Genomic DNA, 14,444 nt, shown 5'->3' with positions numbered 1-14,444 from the left:
GAGAGAGAGAGAGAGAGAGAGAGAGAGAGAGAGAGAGAGAGAGAGAGAGAGAGAGTTATTGTAGGGGGAAGTCAGCTTGTAGGGGGACGTCAGCTTGTTTGTCCCGGCTGCCCAGCTAGCTTACACCCCAAATAACCACACAAAAACTGTGTTAATTAAAACACTGCTTGGCCATTAGCTCTAACTTCTTATTGGCTAACTCTTACAGATTAGTTTAACCTGTCTCCATTAATCTGTGTATCGCCACGTGGCTGTGGCTTACCAGCAAGATTCTTACTGGTGTCCGCCTGAGGCAGAGGAGGATCCATGGCTTCTCTGACTCTGCTTTTCTTCCTCCCAGCATTCAGTTCTCTTTTCTCCGCCTACCTATGTTCCTCCCTATCAACTAGGCCAAAGCAGTTTCTTTATTCATTAACCAATGAAAACAACACACAGAAGGAACTCCTACACCAGGGAGTGGCTGAGACTGCCTGAGGTGGGCTTTGGAAACCTCAAAGCCCACCCCCAGTGACACATCTTCTCTAGCAAGGACATACCTCCTAATCCTTCCCAAAAAAATTCCACTAACTGAGGCCCAAGCATTCAAACATAGGAGCTTATGGGGGCCATTTTCATTCAAAGCACTACACTTAGGATGGGTCCTTAACATCACATGGTGCACAATGCTAGGCACTGAGAGACCAATAATGGCCCTGTGTGCTAGGAGACCTGTCCCTCAGTCAGTGCACCATTTCATCTCTCACTTATATATGAAAGGAAGGAACATGTTTTACTTGGGAGGAAAGCACAGCACACAACATTAAGTGTTTAAAATTGGGGCCAGGGCATCACTAAATACACATTCAGCCAGCAGGAGTTCATTGAACAGTATCATGACTGCTTGTTAGTTGGACAGCTTTATTCCTCCTAAGAATGATTTAAAAAGGCATTTAGTAATGATTTATTTATTATGCATGTTGAACTGGGTTGCTCAAATTATGCTCCTTTGATAGCCAATCCTGTTTGTGAGCTCATGCATCAATGATATTTCACGGTGTATTGCCCAGAGCCAGTTACACACTCTCAAAGGTTTTGTTGTCATTGTTTTGCTTTTTTGAGACAGGTTCTCTTTATTTTGTAATTCCTGCTGTTCTTGAGCTCATTACATAGATCAGGCTAGCCTTGAACTCACAGTGATTCACCTGCCCCTGCCCACCACGTTCTAGGATTAAAAGTGTACACCATCATGCCCAGATACAGTTTTTAATCTTTATAATCCTATCATTTTCATTGTGAAGAAGCAAAACACTACAGTGTGCCAGCTGGCCTCACTTCCTCAGAAAGCCAACTAAGTTAGACCCAAAACTAAGAGGAAGAAAACAGCAGAGGCAGTTTACAGTGGGAACATCAACAGACTTAGTGGACTGCAGTCTGAATTTCAGAAGCAATGTGCACTCTGTCCTTACATAAAGATGGGAAGATCCCTGCCCTAGGTTGTCAAATTTCTAGCTCCTCTGTTTTGTTCTGTGTTGCTGTCTGGGTTTACCACTCCATCAAGGTTGCAGAGATAGTGAAGTTGCTTGAGTGAGGTCCATCAAGAGCTGTGGCTGACACTTAGAGAGGCTGACTGAGGGAAAGGATCGAAGTGTCCGTCACAGCACTGACAACCTGTTCCCTGCTCCTTGTGCCCAGGAGTTGGAGGAGCTTTAGAAAATGATGATCCGTCCAAAATGGTGATGGTTCTGGCGGCCACTAACTTCCCGTGGGACATCGATGAAGCTTTGCGAAGGAGACTAGAGAAGAGGATCTACATCCCCCTCCCGACAGGTAAGATGTCCTTCCTTTACTGAACCCTGAACTCTGTCATTTCCTGTTAACCCTTTCCTATTTATTTATCTCTGTCTCACTGTCGCTTTGTTTGAAGGGCTCGGTGGCATTAGGAGGCCAAACTGAGTGATGGAGGCAGAGGCCTTGCGAAGTCCTTTGCATTTCAGAGAAACCTTTAGCCCAGAGCAGTATCTGTGCTAAGTTTGGTGGTGCTTGGGTTCTTACTCTAAAACTGCATTTCATAATCCCTGTTTTAAAAATTATGATTTTCTCATGAGTGTTGAGATTCTCTTAAGTTGTTTTCATCTTTTTCCTTTGAGATGAATGTATACGTAGTGAGAGGTGTGTATGTTGAGTATGTTTTGACTGGATGAGTTCTCTGAAGTGTGAGGATCAGTGTAGTATCCTACACAGGATGTGGGAACTTTCTGCCACCTCAGAAGGCTTCTGGGTGCCTCAGCAGTTCATTGAAATCTCTACTGCGTAAGCGATTTGCCTGGTTCTCCATCATCACCACAGACCAGTTTTCTCTCCTGCTAAGCTTTGTGTAAACAGCACAGTGACAGCATAGAGTCAGTGTCTGGTGACGCTCGCCCTGCAGAATGTCTTTCTCCATGCGATGAGGTGACTGTGCATTGATGCCCCTGCTGATGGGGACGGGAGTTGCTTCTAGTTTGGGGCTATTATAAGTAAAGCTATATGCCTTATAAATATTTTTATAGTTGATGTTGTTATGTCTTTAGCTAGTATGAATAGGATAGATAGGGAAGGTATGTGTTTAACTTTATGAGTCTGATACTCTGCCCACTTCTAACAAGGCACCTGTACTTAACTTTATAAGAAATACTCACTGTCTTCCTGAGTGGTTGTACATGTTATATTGTCACCATCACCATCAATAAATGGGAAGACCAACGCAGCAGCCTTGCCTATAGTTGCTGTTGTCAGTGTTTCCATCTTACTTGCTCTGGTTGGAGTGAAATGACATCTCATTATGGTTAATCTGCTTTCCACTGATGACTTCTATCTTGAGCACCTTTTTATGAACTTATGTAGTATGTCCCTCATTTTGTAATATTTAATGTCTTATTAATGCTGTATATAAACTCTCTTTACTTACATTTTTATAATTTTTCCTTCCAGTTTGTAGTTTAGTTTTCAATTTCCTTAATGTTCTTTCTTGATAGAGTATTTTAAATTGTAAAGAGCTTTCCCCCAGGATTTTTGTTTTGTTTTTTCTTGGTAGGAGTTCCTGTATCTTAGGAAATATCTGCTTACCCCTAGGCTGTAAGGCTTTTTCTTCTGTTTACTTTTAGGAACTCTATTTAGCTCTGTGATTTTCCTTGAATTAATTGTATGCATGGTAGTGGGGTGGGCTTTTATTTTTCCCATATGTATATTCAGTTCTAGCACCATTTGCTGAAAGGAATTTTCTTCATTCAATAAAAATGTTAAAACCTGGCATCTTTCAGAATATATTCTTGATAGTAATGGAATTGAGTTAGGAACCAACAATGCGGTATCTAGACCATCTCCAATATTTTGCTACTAAACAAGTTAACTCTGAACAACAGAAGGGCCAAAGAAAATTGGAAAAATTAAAAATATTTTTATCTTGGTAGAGAAATATGTCACACTAAATATTGTGATATGAAGCAAACATAGGTTAAGGTCTGCAATTGTGTACATTAAAAAGACTTGAGTAGATACTATTTTAGCCTTTGAAACAGAAATTAGTCTCAGTATGTAGGGGAAATAAATTAGGAAATAAGTGAAATATGAAATAGAATATTAATAAGGAAATATTTGTTTTTTTAAATTAATATAACCAAGAACAGGAGATAAATTACCAATATTAGGAATGAAGGAGTGACCACTACAGCTCCTACAGACAATAAAGGAAGATGAAGCGTGTAACTCTAGAGGACCTCAACTAGGTGAAGTGGAGTCTCCCTAAATTTTCTTCATTGCATGTTGCAGTACGAGCGGCAGGGCTGCGTCCCTGGCACCTGGCCACCCGCATGGCTAGCTCTAGCTTATGCCCCGAAATAATTACACAGAAACTGTATTCTTTTAAACACCGCTTGGCCCATTATATCTAGCTTTTTCTCGGCTAACTCTCACACCTGGACTAGCCCATTTCTTATAATCTGTGTAGCCCACGAGCTGGCTTACCAGGAATGATCTTAACCTGCATCTGCCTGGAGTGGGAGAATCATGGTGACTCACTGACTCAGCTTCTTTCTCCCAGCATTCTGTTCTGTTTACTCCTCCCACCTATGTTTTAACCTATGAGGGCCAAGCAGTTTCTTTATTGCTTAACCAATGAAATCAACAGATTGATATGTGACACTCCCACATCAATTGCATATTTCTGATCAGTGCAAACCATGGAAGTCATTGAGTGTTAGATATTCACAGCTGCTAACATTTGCACTTAAAAAGGAAGAAAGGCCTCAACTCGGTCCTCTGTCTCTCCTTTCAGAAAAGGAGAAAGTTAAACTCAAAGGATAAACTTTATCTGCACCACAGTCTAGTGAGCTGGACATTAGTGCCCCAGGCAGTTTTCCTGAGTGCCAGAGTATTAGACACAGACACTTGTTCCACTTTCCTCTTTCCTCCCAGGGGAATCGCTGGACACTTTCTCCAGCCCTGAGGGGTGGGCAAGCTTTTATTCAAGGTGTTATAGGTTCTGGTGCAGGAGCTGCTGCTGAGATCTGTTCCTGGCAGCCCTCAGGCCAAGGTGTGCTGATTGGTCCTCTGTGCTTGGAGTCTGAGCCAGCAGAGTCAAGTCCCTTGGCAGTGCTATAGAAGCTGGAATGTTGGGCACACGCCTCCCTCTTCTCATTCCCTCCCAAGGGGAAGCTACTAGTTGGCCTTTTCCTGCCGGTCTCTAGGAGCTGTGTCAACTTGGCAAAGAAGTGACTACAGAGCCAGGCAGCTTTTCTTACCCATTTCCACGAAGTTCACAGGATGAGCATACCTGCTTCTGTGACTTGCTAGGGGACTTCTGAGCCATGGTGAGGTTACACCATTGTCTTCCCACCATCAGGAGGAACAGCATCAGGGGCCTCCTACTCCCTGTGCTGCTGCTGCCACTCTGAGCCTCTTTTTTATGTGATGTCATCTGTCATTAATATCATTGTCCTTTTGTGTGTTGAGGTATGTCCTCTATGGTTAATTCTTTGTTTTTAAAATCAGTTTTGCTGAGGAATAACTTGTACACAATAAACTTTGTCCATGTAAGAGTCTGAGCTCTGGCAGCTGTATAGCACTGTGAGACCACACACCACGAAGCAAACATACATTTTCCTCCTGAAGAGGCTTCTGGAGTGCCTTGCCAGTCTGCCCCCCACACCTGAGCTGATTTGCTGTTTGTTTGTTTATTTGATTGTGTGAACATGTCACAGACTGTTTCTCCACTCCCCATTGGTTGTTATTAGACTGTTTCTAGTTTAAGGCCATTGTGAATGAGGCTGCTATGAGCACTGATGGTTGTTTGTGTGGCAGATGCTCCAGTTTGTTGCGGGAGGTCCTTCCGCTCCTCCAGCCTATAGCCGCTGAGATACCAGCCCATTGGGGCATGGTCTCTCTCCCTTTAAAAAAGCGGCCACTTCCCTTTCCTCTCTCTCTTCACTTCCTGCTCCAACGACGACTAGACTCCCTTCCTGGTTGCGCAGAGGGCTGTTGTCTGTAAGTTTTTTCCCCTTTAAATAAATATCACCCTATTAATCATAATTCCAAACTGGTGTCGCATTGTTAGTGACTTACGACTTCACCAGTTTCTCCTGCATCAATGCTGAAAAGTGACATGGTGACATATGTTTAGCTATAGTATCTGGCTAGTCACTGACTTCCCTGTTGTTTTTTAGATGGTGCACTTTGGCTTTCACGTGGGGTTCCCCCTTTTTTATTCTGCATGCGTGTTGGACATCTTGGTCCTACTGTAACCATCACTGGGGTGCTATTCACTCCATCTATCCCTTTTTCCTGATAGGCATCATCTGTCTTTGCTCACTGACCCCTGCCTCTGCCATCTCTTTTCTGCTTTATATCTGTCCTGTGAGTTTTCATTTTAGGTCTGTTTTGCAAATCTGTCATTTCCAGTTTTCAAATAGTTTCAATGAGTTGCTTCTAGAATGACTGGTGTAGCCCTGGAGTACAATCTCATGAGATACTTTCTGCCTAGTTAGCTTCACTTGTCAACTTGACACAGCCTAGAGGTGCCTGAGAAGGGAGTCTTTATTTATTATTGTTTTTATTGATCTATATATTTTTTTTTACCCCTCCTTCCTCCCCATTCTCCTATTATCCCCACGTTCCCAATTTACTCAGGAGATCTTGTCTTTTTCTACTTCCCATGTAGATTAGATCCATCTATGTCTCTCTTAGGGTTCTCTTTGTTGTCTATGTTTGATGTAGGAAGTCCTTCTGTATATATGTGTTGCTTTTATTGGTGCTCCATCATGTGCTTGCTAAATCCACATAAAACCTGAGAGAGTTTGAAAAGGAATTCTAGACACAAAAAAGCTCAGAGTTTAAAACAGCTTCTTGCTGTTTGCTGGTGGCATGCTGCAGCTCCTTTAAGAGAGGTTTTTCTGATTCAGTGGTAGCAGAAAAAAAGCCATGTGGTTTTGAAACGGCAGTTTTCTGGGCTATGCTGCCAGCACAAACTGGCTCCTTCAGGAGGTGGAACATTTAAATGGGGTTTCCGGGCAGCATGCTGCAAGTTACTTAGTGGCAACTTGGGCCAACTGGTTATCAGAGTTGAGGTGGTGAGGAGGCTTCCATCTGGCAGTCTCAGAGGCAGTGAATGGACTTCCTCCATGTTGGACTGGGTGGAGCAAGCAGGCAGGACCATATTTGCTCTAGCAGTGCTGCAGCTTAGGTTTTTAAGAAGTGCTTAGCACTTTAAGAAGAGCTCCTGGACAGAAGATAATTACAGATACATACACAATAAAGACAGATTCAGATTTTAAAAAAGACCTCTAAATTGTTGGATAAATGTACATAGACTTGGGAGAGAAAAGAAAAAGTGCATAGAGAATTATAAAAAGAAGTAAATAGTTTTAAAAAAGGTAAAGTCTTCAAAGAGAGTACAGACAGCCATAGATTAGCTTGGATTATGTATATTATTGTGTTTTCTTTGAATTTTTTTGACTGTGAAGGAGCTAAGTAACCAACATATATACTTTAAAGGTATCTTGTCTTCAAAATTTGCATCTAAGGATATGTTGCTTTGGAAAAGAGGTTCTGCTTTTGTTTCCACAGAAGATGAGAACCTGTGAATTAATTCTAGACTAATGTGGTTTGATGGACCAAGATCCCTCAAAAGATTGCCGTGAACACCCCCTAAAAATTACTTTGCCCAACAGAAAGCAGGAAGCAATTTGGAGAAAACTATGTTCAAATTCCCTAAAAGATTGTTTATAAATGTTTGTTTACATTTAAAGGGGGATATGCTATAGAAATTTGCATTGGTATGGATCTTGGTTTATTGATACAAATTTAAGGTCAATTTTGTTTTATATATAAATATATACACACATATATATATATATATATATATATATATATATATATATATATTCCTGCTCTTGATTAAGATATTGGGGTTATACAGCTCATTTAAAAAATGTAATGTATAATTAAGAAATATAGGTTAATAAAGAGTCATCTATAATAGTCAAGCTCATAGTCATGTTAATTAGATTTTCTAGATGTACATAGATGTATTTCAGATGGATAGGCATTCTTCAAACCTTTCAAAGACTACAGAATATGGCATTTAAAATGTTTAAGAACTTAGAACTTTTCATGACATGAGACACATCTGCTCCTGGCAGCACCAAGCTACTTCAAGAGGAAGATGGACATTGAAAAGGCTCCTCATGAAGTTTGTTAGCCATTTGGGCAAGAAACTGCTCTTGCTTGGACTGCTTGATATTATGCTGAATAAACTGGATATGCAGGACCCACAGAGAAATGACTGCTGAAGTTACCTAAAGAAGGTGAAACAGTCTTTCAGGGTTCCTGCTTCATGAAAGAGTCTGCCAGATATTCTGCAGGACACAGAAGAAAATGACTGACAAACTATCATTATAGGCAGAACTGTCTTTGAAATTTCCTGCTTCATGAAAAGGTCTGCTGGATACTATGGGCCTGTAGGCTGAAGATGGATGCTCCAATGATACAGAAGAACTTTGGGTGACTGTCCAGGCAGTGAGATGTTTCTGTCAACTGTAGAGTTTTGGAATTTGTTTACAATGCACTTCCTGTTTACTTAGGTAATATTATATCCTTCTGTAGTCTTTGATGAAGTTGAAGAATAGATAGTTATAATTATAGTTCTCCTTAGTTATGATAAAAGATAACGTAAATGTAAATATTGTAACTATAATTCTTGCTTGATACCTGTTTTGTTATATGTAATTTTTCTGTGTTAAAGTTAAAACCTTACTTTTGTATATGTGTTGCTTTTATTGGTTAATGAGTAAAGAAACTGGATTGGCCTGATAGGGAAAACTAAACTGAATGCTGGGAGAAAGAAGGCAGAGTCAGAGAGAAGCCATGTAGCCCTGTTGGAGACATATGCTGGAACTTTACCCACTAAGCCACAGCCTCATAGTGATACACAGATTAATGGAGATGGGTTAATTTACGATATGAGTTAGCCAAAAATAACACTTAAGCTATTGGCCAAACAGTATTGCAAATAATATAGTTTCTGTGTGATTATTTCAGGGCTGAGCAGCCACGAACAAACAAGCACCTCCTACAACATAGGTTCTCTGGGGTTATGAATTGTAGGCTTGTTTTCTTTGCTTTATGTCTAAAAGCCACTTGTGAGTGAATACATGTTATATTTGTCTTTCTGGGTCTGGGTTACCTCACTCAATATGATTTTTTTCTGGATCCATCCATTTGCCCACAGATTTCAAGATGTCATTGTTTTTTTCTGCTGTGCAGTACTCCATTGTGTAAATGTACCTCATTTTCTATATCCATTCTTCAGTTGAGGAGCATTTATATTGTTTTCAGGTTATGGCTATAAAAAATAATGCTGTTATGAACATAGTTGAGCACATGCCCTTGTGATATGATGAGCATCCTTTGGGTATATACCCAAAAGTGGTATTCCTGGGCCTTGAGGTAGGTTGTTTCCTAATTTTCTGAGAAATCGCCATACTGATTTCCAAAGTGGCTGTACCAGTTTGTATTACCACCAGCAATGAAGGAGTGTTCTCTTTACCTCACATCCTCTCCAGCATAAGCTGTCATCAGTGTTTTTGATCTTGGCCATTCTGACAGGTGTAAGATAGAATCTCAGAGTTATTTTGATTTGCATTTGACAAGGGAGCCTTAATGGATACCTACATCAGATTGGCCTGTGAGCATGTCCATGGAGAATTGTCTTATTAGTTGATGTGGAGGGGGCAGTCTACTGTGCGTAGCATCATCCTATTCACTTGGGCCTGAACTATATAGGAAAGCTAGCTAATCAGGAGCCTGTGAGCCAGCAAGCAGCATCCTTCATCTACTGCTCTACTTCCTTGGCTGTGAGTGAGTTCACAGGTTAGAGGTGGAGTCACAGGTTAGAGGTACATGGAGTGGCCAGCAGTCCTGCCTGCAGGTTCCTGCTTTGACTTTCCTCAGTGATGGATGTGAGCCAAATAAACCCGTCATCCTGATAAGTCACTTCGGCCAGAATATGTTATCACAGCAGCAGAAAGAAACCAGGTCATCTTCTATTAGGGCTGGACAGAGAGAAAGAACCTTTAGAGTACATCTGTCTGTGTGTGTGCTGGAGGCACGAAAGGAGAAAGAAGAAGAGACAGGAAGAGAGAGAGAGATACTGATGGATGGAATAATTTCAGGGTATGGCTCCTGTAACCACGGAGGCTGGCAAGTCATGGTGTGCAGGGTTAGCTACCACGGTAGAGACCCAGAAGGAGCTGATGTCACAGGCAGTTAAGTCAGATAGCTGCCGGCTTCCAGGCTCCCTTTTCCTGGGGGAGGCTCAGCCACATCGTGGGGCAGCTGGTCTGCCGTCCTCAAAGTCCACCAGTTTAAATACTGAGCTTCAGGGTATAGTTGGACATAAAATTTGGGCACCGTGTTCCAGCCAAGTTGAACAAATGAATTAGCCAGCGAGACCCCAAGCCAGAACTCTCTAGATAAGCTGCTTCCAGATTTTGATTCTCAGAAACTGTGGGACTAAAACATTACTTTAAGCCTCTGAACTTTAATGTTTTCTCAGAAACAGACTGCTACTTCTCATTTAATTAACCCATGCTAGCTTTTAGACCACCTGTTTCTATTTTCTGGTTTTTCTTGATTTATTTGCATTTTCTGTTTATTAATATGTCTATTGATTTATATCATATGCTTTATATTCTAGGCAGTCTGGGTATTGCTTTCCTCTAAAGGGTAAAACTCAGAAAAACCTATCTTAAAATTCTTGGGTCTGGATGATGGCCAGAGGTTAAGAGCATTGAGAGCACCCAGCACCAACATGGCAGCTCGCAACCATTTGTAACTTGAGTCCCAGGGGCTCCAGCGCCATCTTCCGGCTATGCAGGCATTGCATACGCAGGGTGCATAGCCTTACATGCCAGCAAATGCCCATGCATGAAAATACTTGGCCTCATGATTTTATCTAAGTTTATAGTTGTTTGCCATAGGAGGGCTGGTCTGGTATCAGTTACTTCTCTGTGCCTAGAAAGGGAAGCCTTGCTTATGAATTTTGAAGCTGTATTTTATAGCGTATGACTTGATCACTCTTGTAGCTTGGCCTCCAGGCTATGTAAGATAATTAATTGGTAGAATCTCAGCTTTAGGCTCTGCCTCGTGGCACCTTTGCTGGATGTTCCTCTCCGTTCTGCCGCTTTGACAGTCCCATGGCTCACAAACATTGCTTTTTCATACAGTGGTTCTTAATTACTAGCTGAGCAGTGAAACGGTCTTAGCTACAGCAGTAGCTGAAGTGACTCAGCCATCCCGCACTGTCGCACCATGTCGCAGCTCTGTGCCCGTGACTCGAACACGTCTGTCCCAAAGGCTGCAGGCTCATTTTCATCTCCAAACACTCTATCTTCAGGGGAAGATTTCCAAGTTGTGCGCTTCTTTTTTTTTTTTCTGGAAAACTTCAAACAATGCCTGCCCGTTGTCTTCCCACTGTAACTACTCTTCTGTGTTGTGCGCATGAACAACTGGGGCAGGCTTGTTTATTAGCATTCTCGGTTTAGTCAATAGCTGGCAAGTCAGTTACTCTTGTCCCTACTTCTAGGAAAGAGACAGGATGTCCTCAGAATGCAGCAGCTCCACAGAGTCCTCGTTAGCACACTCTCTTCCTGACTGACTGCTAACTGCTGTCCTTCCTTTTATAGAAGTCATTTATTGTTTTTCCTTGTAATTTTATCACTTAATGTATTTCCAAACAGCTTTATTTCTTTCGAAATTTTATATAAATTCATTCACAAAATGGTGTCTCTTTGCCTTGCTGCTTTTTCTCAGTGTGTTTTTAGAGACTCTGTGTTACCACATACAGATATAGTTACAGTTCCTTCCTGGTGCTCTACTGTGCTTGAATTTTTAGAGGTGCTACTGCAAGCATCAAAACCTAGTTGCATCTAACAACAGAAATGTGCTGGCTCATAGCTGTGTAAGTCACAAAGTTCAGGCTGCAGGTGTAATGGACCCGGGTGTGGGGCACGTGGCAATCTCTCCGATACGTCAGTGCTGGGCATACAGAAGAGTGTCATCAGCAATGGGAGGATGGGGAAGAGGAAACTGCCTTCAGCCAGCTTCTGTGCAACAGAGAGATGGTTCTGGATGCAGGAAAGAGTGACAAAGGAGAGAGGAACGTCCGTGCTCCTCCTGGGCACAGGCAGAGGCCATCCAGAGCACAGGTGCCACCTTCCTACTCCCATTGATGGTCAGTGTGCCTTTACCTTGAAGGGATGAGAGACTAGGCGCCTCAGTCAGATTAACCCTGAATTATAGTTCCAGACAAAATATTTTTCTAGAAATCAACCTGCTTCTGTGCAGGGTGAGTGGAATCTGCCCAGAGGGGAAGCCAGCCAGGAGGACAGACACAGGATGCCAGGCCTTCTCATCCTATCCTAGCCATGGGCCATCTGTGGAGCCAAGGGAAAACTGTTTCCTTCGAAGGTGGCTGTTTAGTCTCTGGGAGAGGAGCTGAAGCCACTGTCCTCAGGAGCACAGAGCACAGGGGCTCTCCAGCAAGGCTGCTGTCACCTGAGCAAGTGAGGAGAAAGGGCTCTGATTCCTTAGGATCAAGGCTGTGAAGGCATCTTTCACTCTGAGGCCCCTCTCTTTGCCTGGTAGATGCCATCTTCCCCTGGTGTTAACACATGGCCTTTCTCCTAAATACGTGTGTGTCCTAACCTTTTAATGGGAACATTGGTGATACTGGGTTAGGGCAGACTCATGTGACCTCATTGTGTCTTTTTAAAAACCTCTGTCACCAAGTGCAGTCACATTCCAAAGGACTTCAGCGTAAGAATATTTGGGGACATGGTTCTTGTGATAATTAGGACTAATTATTCCAGCATTATCTTTTCCTCCACACCTTCGTTGTGTGTGGTGTGTGTCACGTGTGGGCATGCATGTGGACCCGTGTGCAGGAGTGCTGTACACCAGATCAGTGTTGGGGTCCTCATCTCTCACTCCTGTCTCCTACAAACCTGAGCTCATTGACTGAGTAGACTTTGCTGGACAATGCACCTGGTTCTGCCCCCTCCTTCAGGACCCTGGTTCTGTCCCCTCCTTCAGGACCCCGGTTCTTTCCCCTCCTTTAGGACCCCGGTTCTGCCTCCCAGTTCTGCTTCCTTTCCAGTCCAGGAATTAAGGATTCCATGTGTTCACTTCCAGATTTTGATGTGTGCTAGGGATCCAAGCTCAGGTCCTGAAGATTTAACAGCAAGCAATTTATCTGCTGAACCATCTCTCCAGCCCGAGTACTCCTCTTTAAAAAATATCTACCTTGAGAATTCTCCCTAAGATCGTGAACTCTTTTCCTAGTTCTGTTCTAAAATGCTTATAATTTTACATTTATTTTACTTGTATTGGCCCTGATTTTTGTACATAGTATGGGGGAAAACTGGATCTCATTTTCCCCGAGGATAGACTTACATTTCCATATTGCCTGACCCACCTGTTATACCCGGAGTCTGATGTCCCCTCACTCCTGTTTCTGTCCATTGATGTGTTTGTCTCCACAGCATCCCACTGGCAGAAACTGTGGCTTTGCAGGCCGTCTTATAAACTGTTAGCGGCCATTCTCCCACCTTGCTGTTCCTCTAGAACATCTCGGTGGTGCTTGGTTCTTCCCGTGTACATTCGCGTTGTAGAATCTGCCACGAGATTCTGCAAACAGACCTCTTCAAACGTTTGTGGGCATGCTTTGATGTTGTGATTGGGGAAAGAATTGTGTCATGAAAGATAAAACTAACAAAACAGACTTGTAGGGTCTGACTTGAATGGGAGACGCGGAGGAGATGGGGTGAGTGCAGGATGCTACGGTTAGCAGCCAGGAGGCCAGGCAGACAGGGACAGTCACCTTGAGTTGTACTTTAGCTATTGCTTAGGTCCTGCTGCTGTCTTTCCGAGTTAGTGAAGAATATGGATCTGTCTTTGTTCTCAGGAGATGCTGCTCATGAGTGTGTGGGTATGATGTTACCGGCATCCAGCTCGCAATTCACAAGTGTCTGTGGAGGGGAGAAAGAAGCTAGAGCTGTGCTGCTAGCAACCAGTGGATTAAAATAGCAGTTGAGGAAAATTAAATTTCTTTTGTGTCTTAGGGAACAGAGATCGAGGCAAACCTGTTATGGTCTGTCATAGCGCCTGTTCAAGCAGGTCCGCCACCAAGTGCTGCAGTAACATGCCAAGTAGCTCAGTAGGCAGCCCCATCAGCACCAGCACTGGGAGGAAACCGTGGTGGCAGCAAGTGGCACTGAACTAACTTTCTAAGTAGCAACTTCACTAATGAGCCGTTTGTGCTCACCGCTAAGTCCTAGGAGCCACTGACGAGGGTTCCATAAATCTGTCATCCTAACATGTGAGCTGAGCCACTTATAGGAGTTACTTCGTTCAGTTGTATTTGATAAAGTAGGCCAAACTGTTTTCAATTGTAAAATGAACTTTATGTGTATAGTATTTTGTCAGCATGTATTATACCACATGCAGGCATTTTCTATGGAACCCAGAATATGGTATCAGATCCCCTGGAACTGGAGATAGTTACAGATGGTGTGAGCCCCCTGTGGGTGCTGGGAACTGAACTCAATTCTTCTGCAAGAGCAGCCAGTGCTCTAGACTGCTGAGCTGCTCCCCCCCCCCCTCGCCTCCGCACCACGCTTTACTCAGAAGCAGTTCTGGCGTTTGAATACAGTGTTTGTCTATCATCGAGAGCTCAGGTCTTCAGTTCACATAGCAGGCCTTGGATCTGTAATGGGAATGAAGTACCTGCTGTTCTCAGTGGTGGCATAGAGAGGAGAATACCTCTGCATTGTGCGGCAGATTTGGAGCGCTGGGAGACTATCTGGAGAGCTAGGGAACTGTTCGGAGCACTGGGAGACTATCTGGAGAGCTAGAGAACTGTCCGGAGCACTGGG

The 14,444-nt window shown here is 43.1% G+C and overlaps 1 protein-coding gene across 4 annotated transcripts in view; it reads left to right on the top strand.

Moving 5' to 3' along the window:
- Nucleotides 1-14,444, top strand: part of Katnal1 (katanin catalytic subunit A1 like 1) — a 59,640-nt gene that overhangs the window by 39,238 nt on the left and 5,958 nt on the right. For all 4 annotated transcript variants that reach the window (XM_026785048.1, XM_026785034.1, XM_026785042.1 and 1 more), the window contains exon 9: nucleotides 1,672-1,806. In XM_026785048.1, the coding sequence (XP_026640849.1) occupies nucleotides 1,672-1,806 (135 nt within the window). The remainder of the gene's footprint in view (nucleotides 1-1,671; nucleotides 1,807-14,444) is intronic.

Source organism: Microtus ochrogaster, chromosome 2 (genome assembly GCF_000317375.1).
Source record: "Microtus ochrogaster isolate Prairie Vole_2 chromosome 2, MicOch1.0, whole genome shotgun sequence".
Taxonomy (NCBI): domain Eukaryota; kingdom Metazoa; phylum Chordata; class Mammalia; order Rodentia; family Cricetidae; genus Microtus; species Microtus ochrogaster.
Note: the sequence above shows the minus strand (reverse complement) of the source record. Positions and strands in the feature narration are given on the sequence as shown.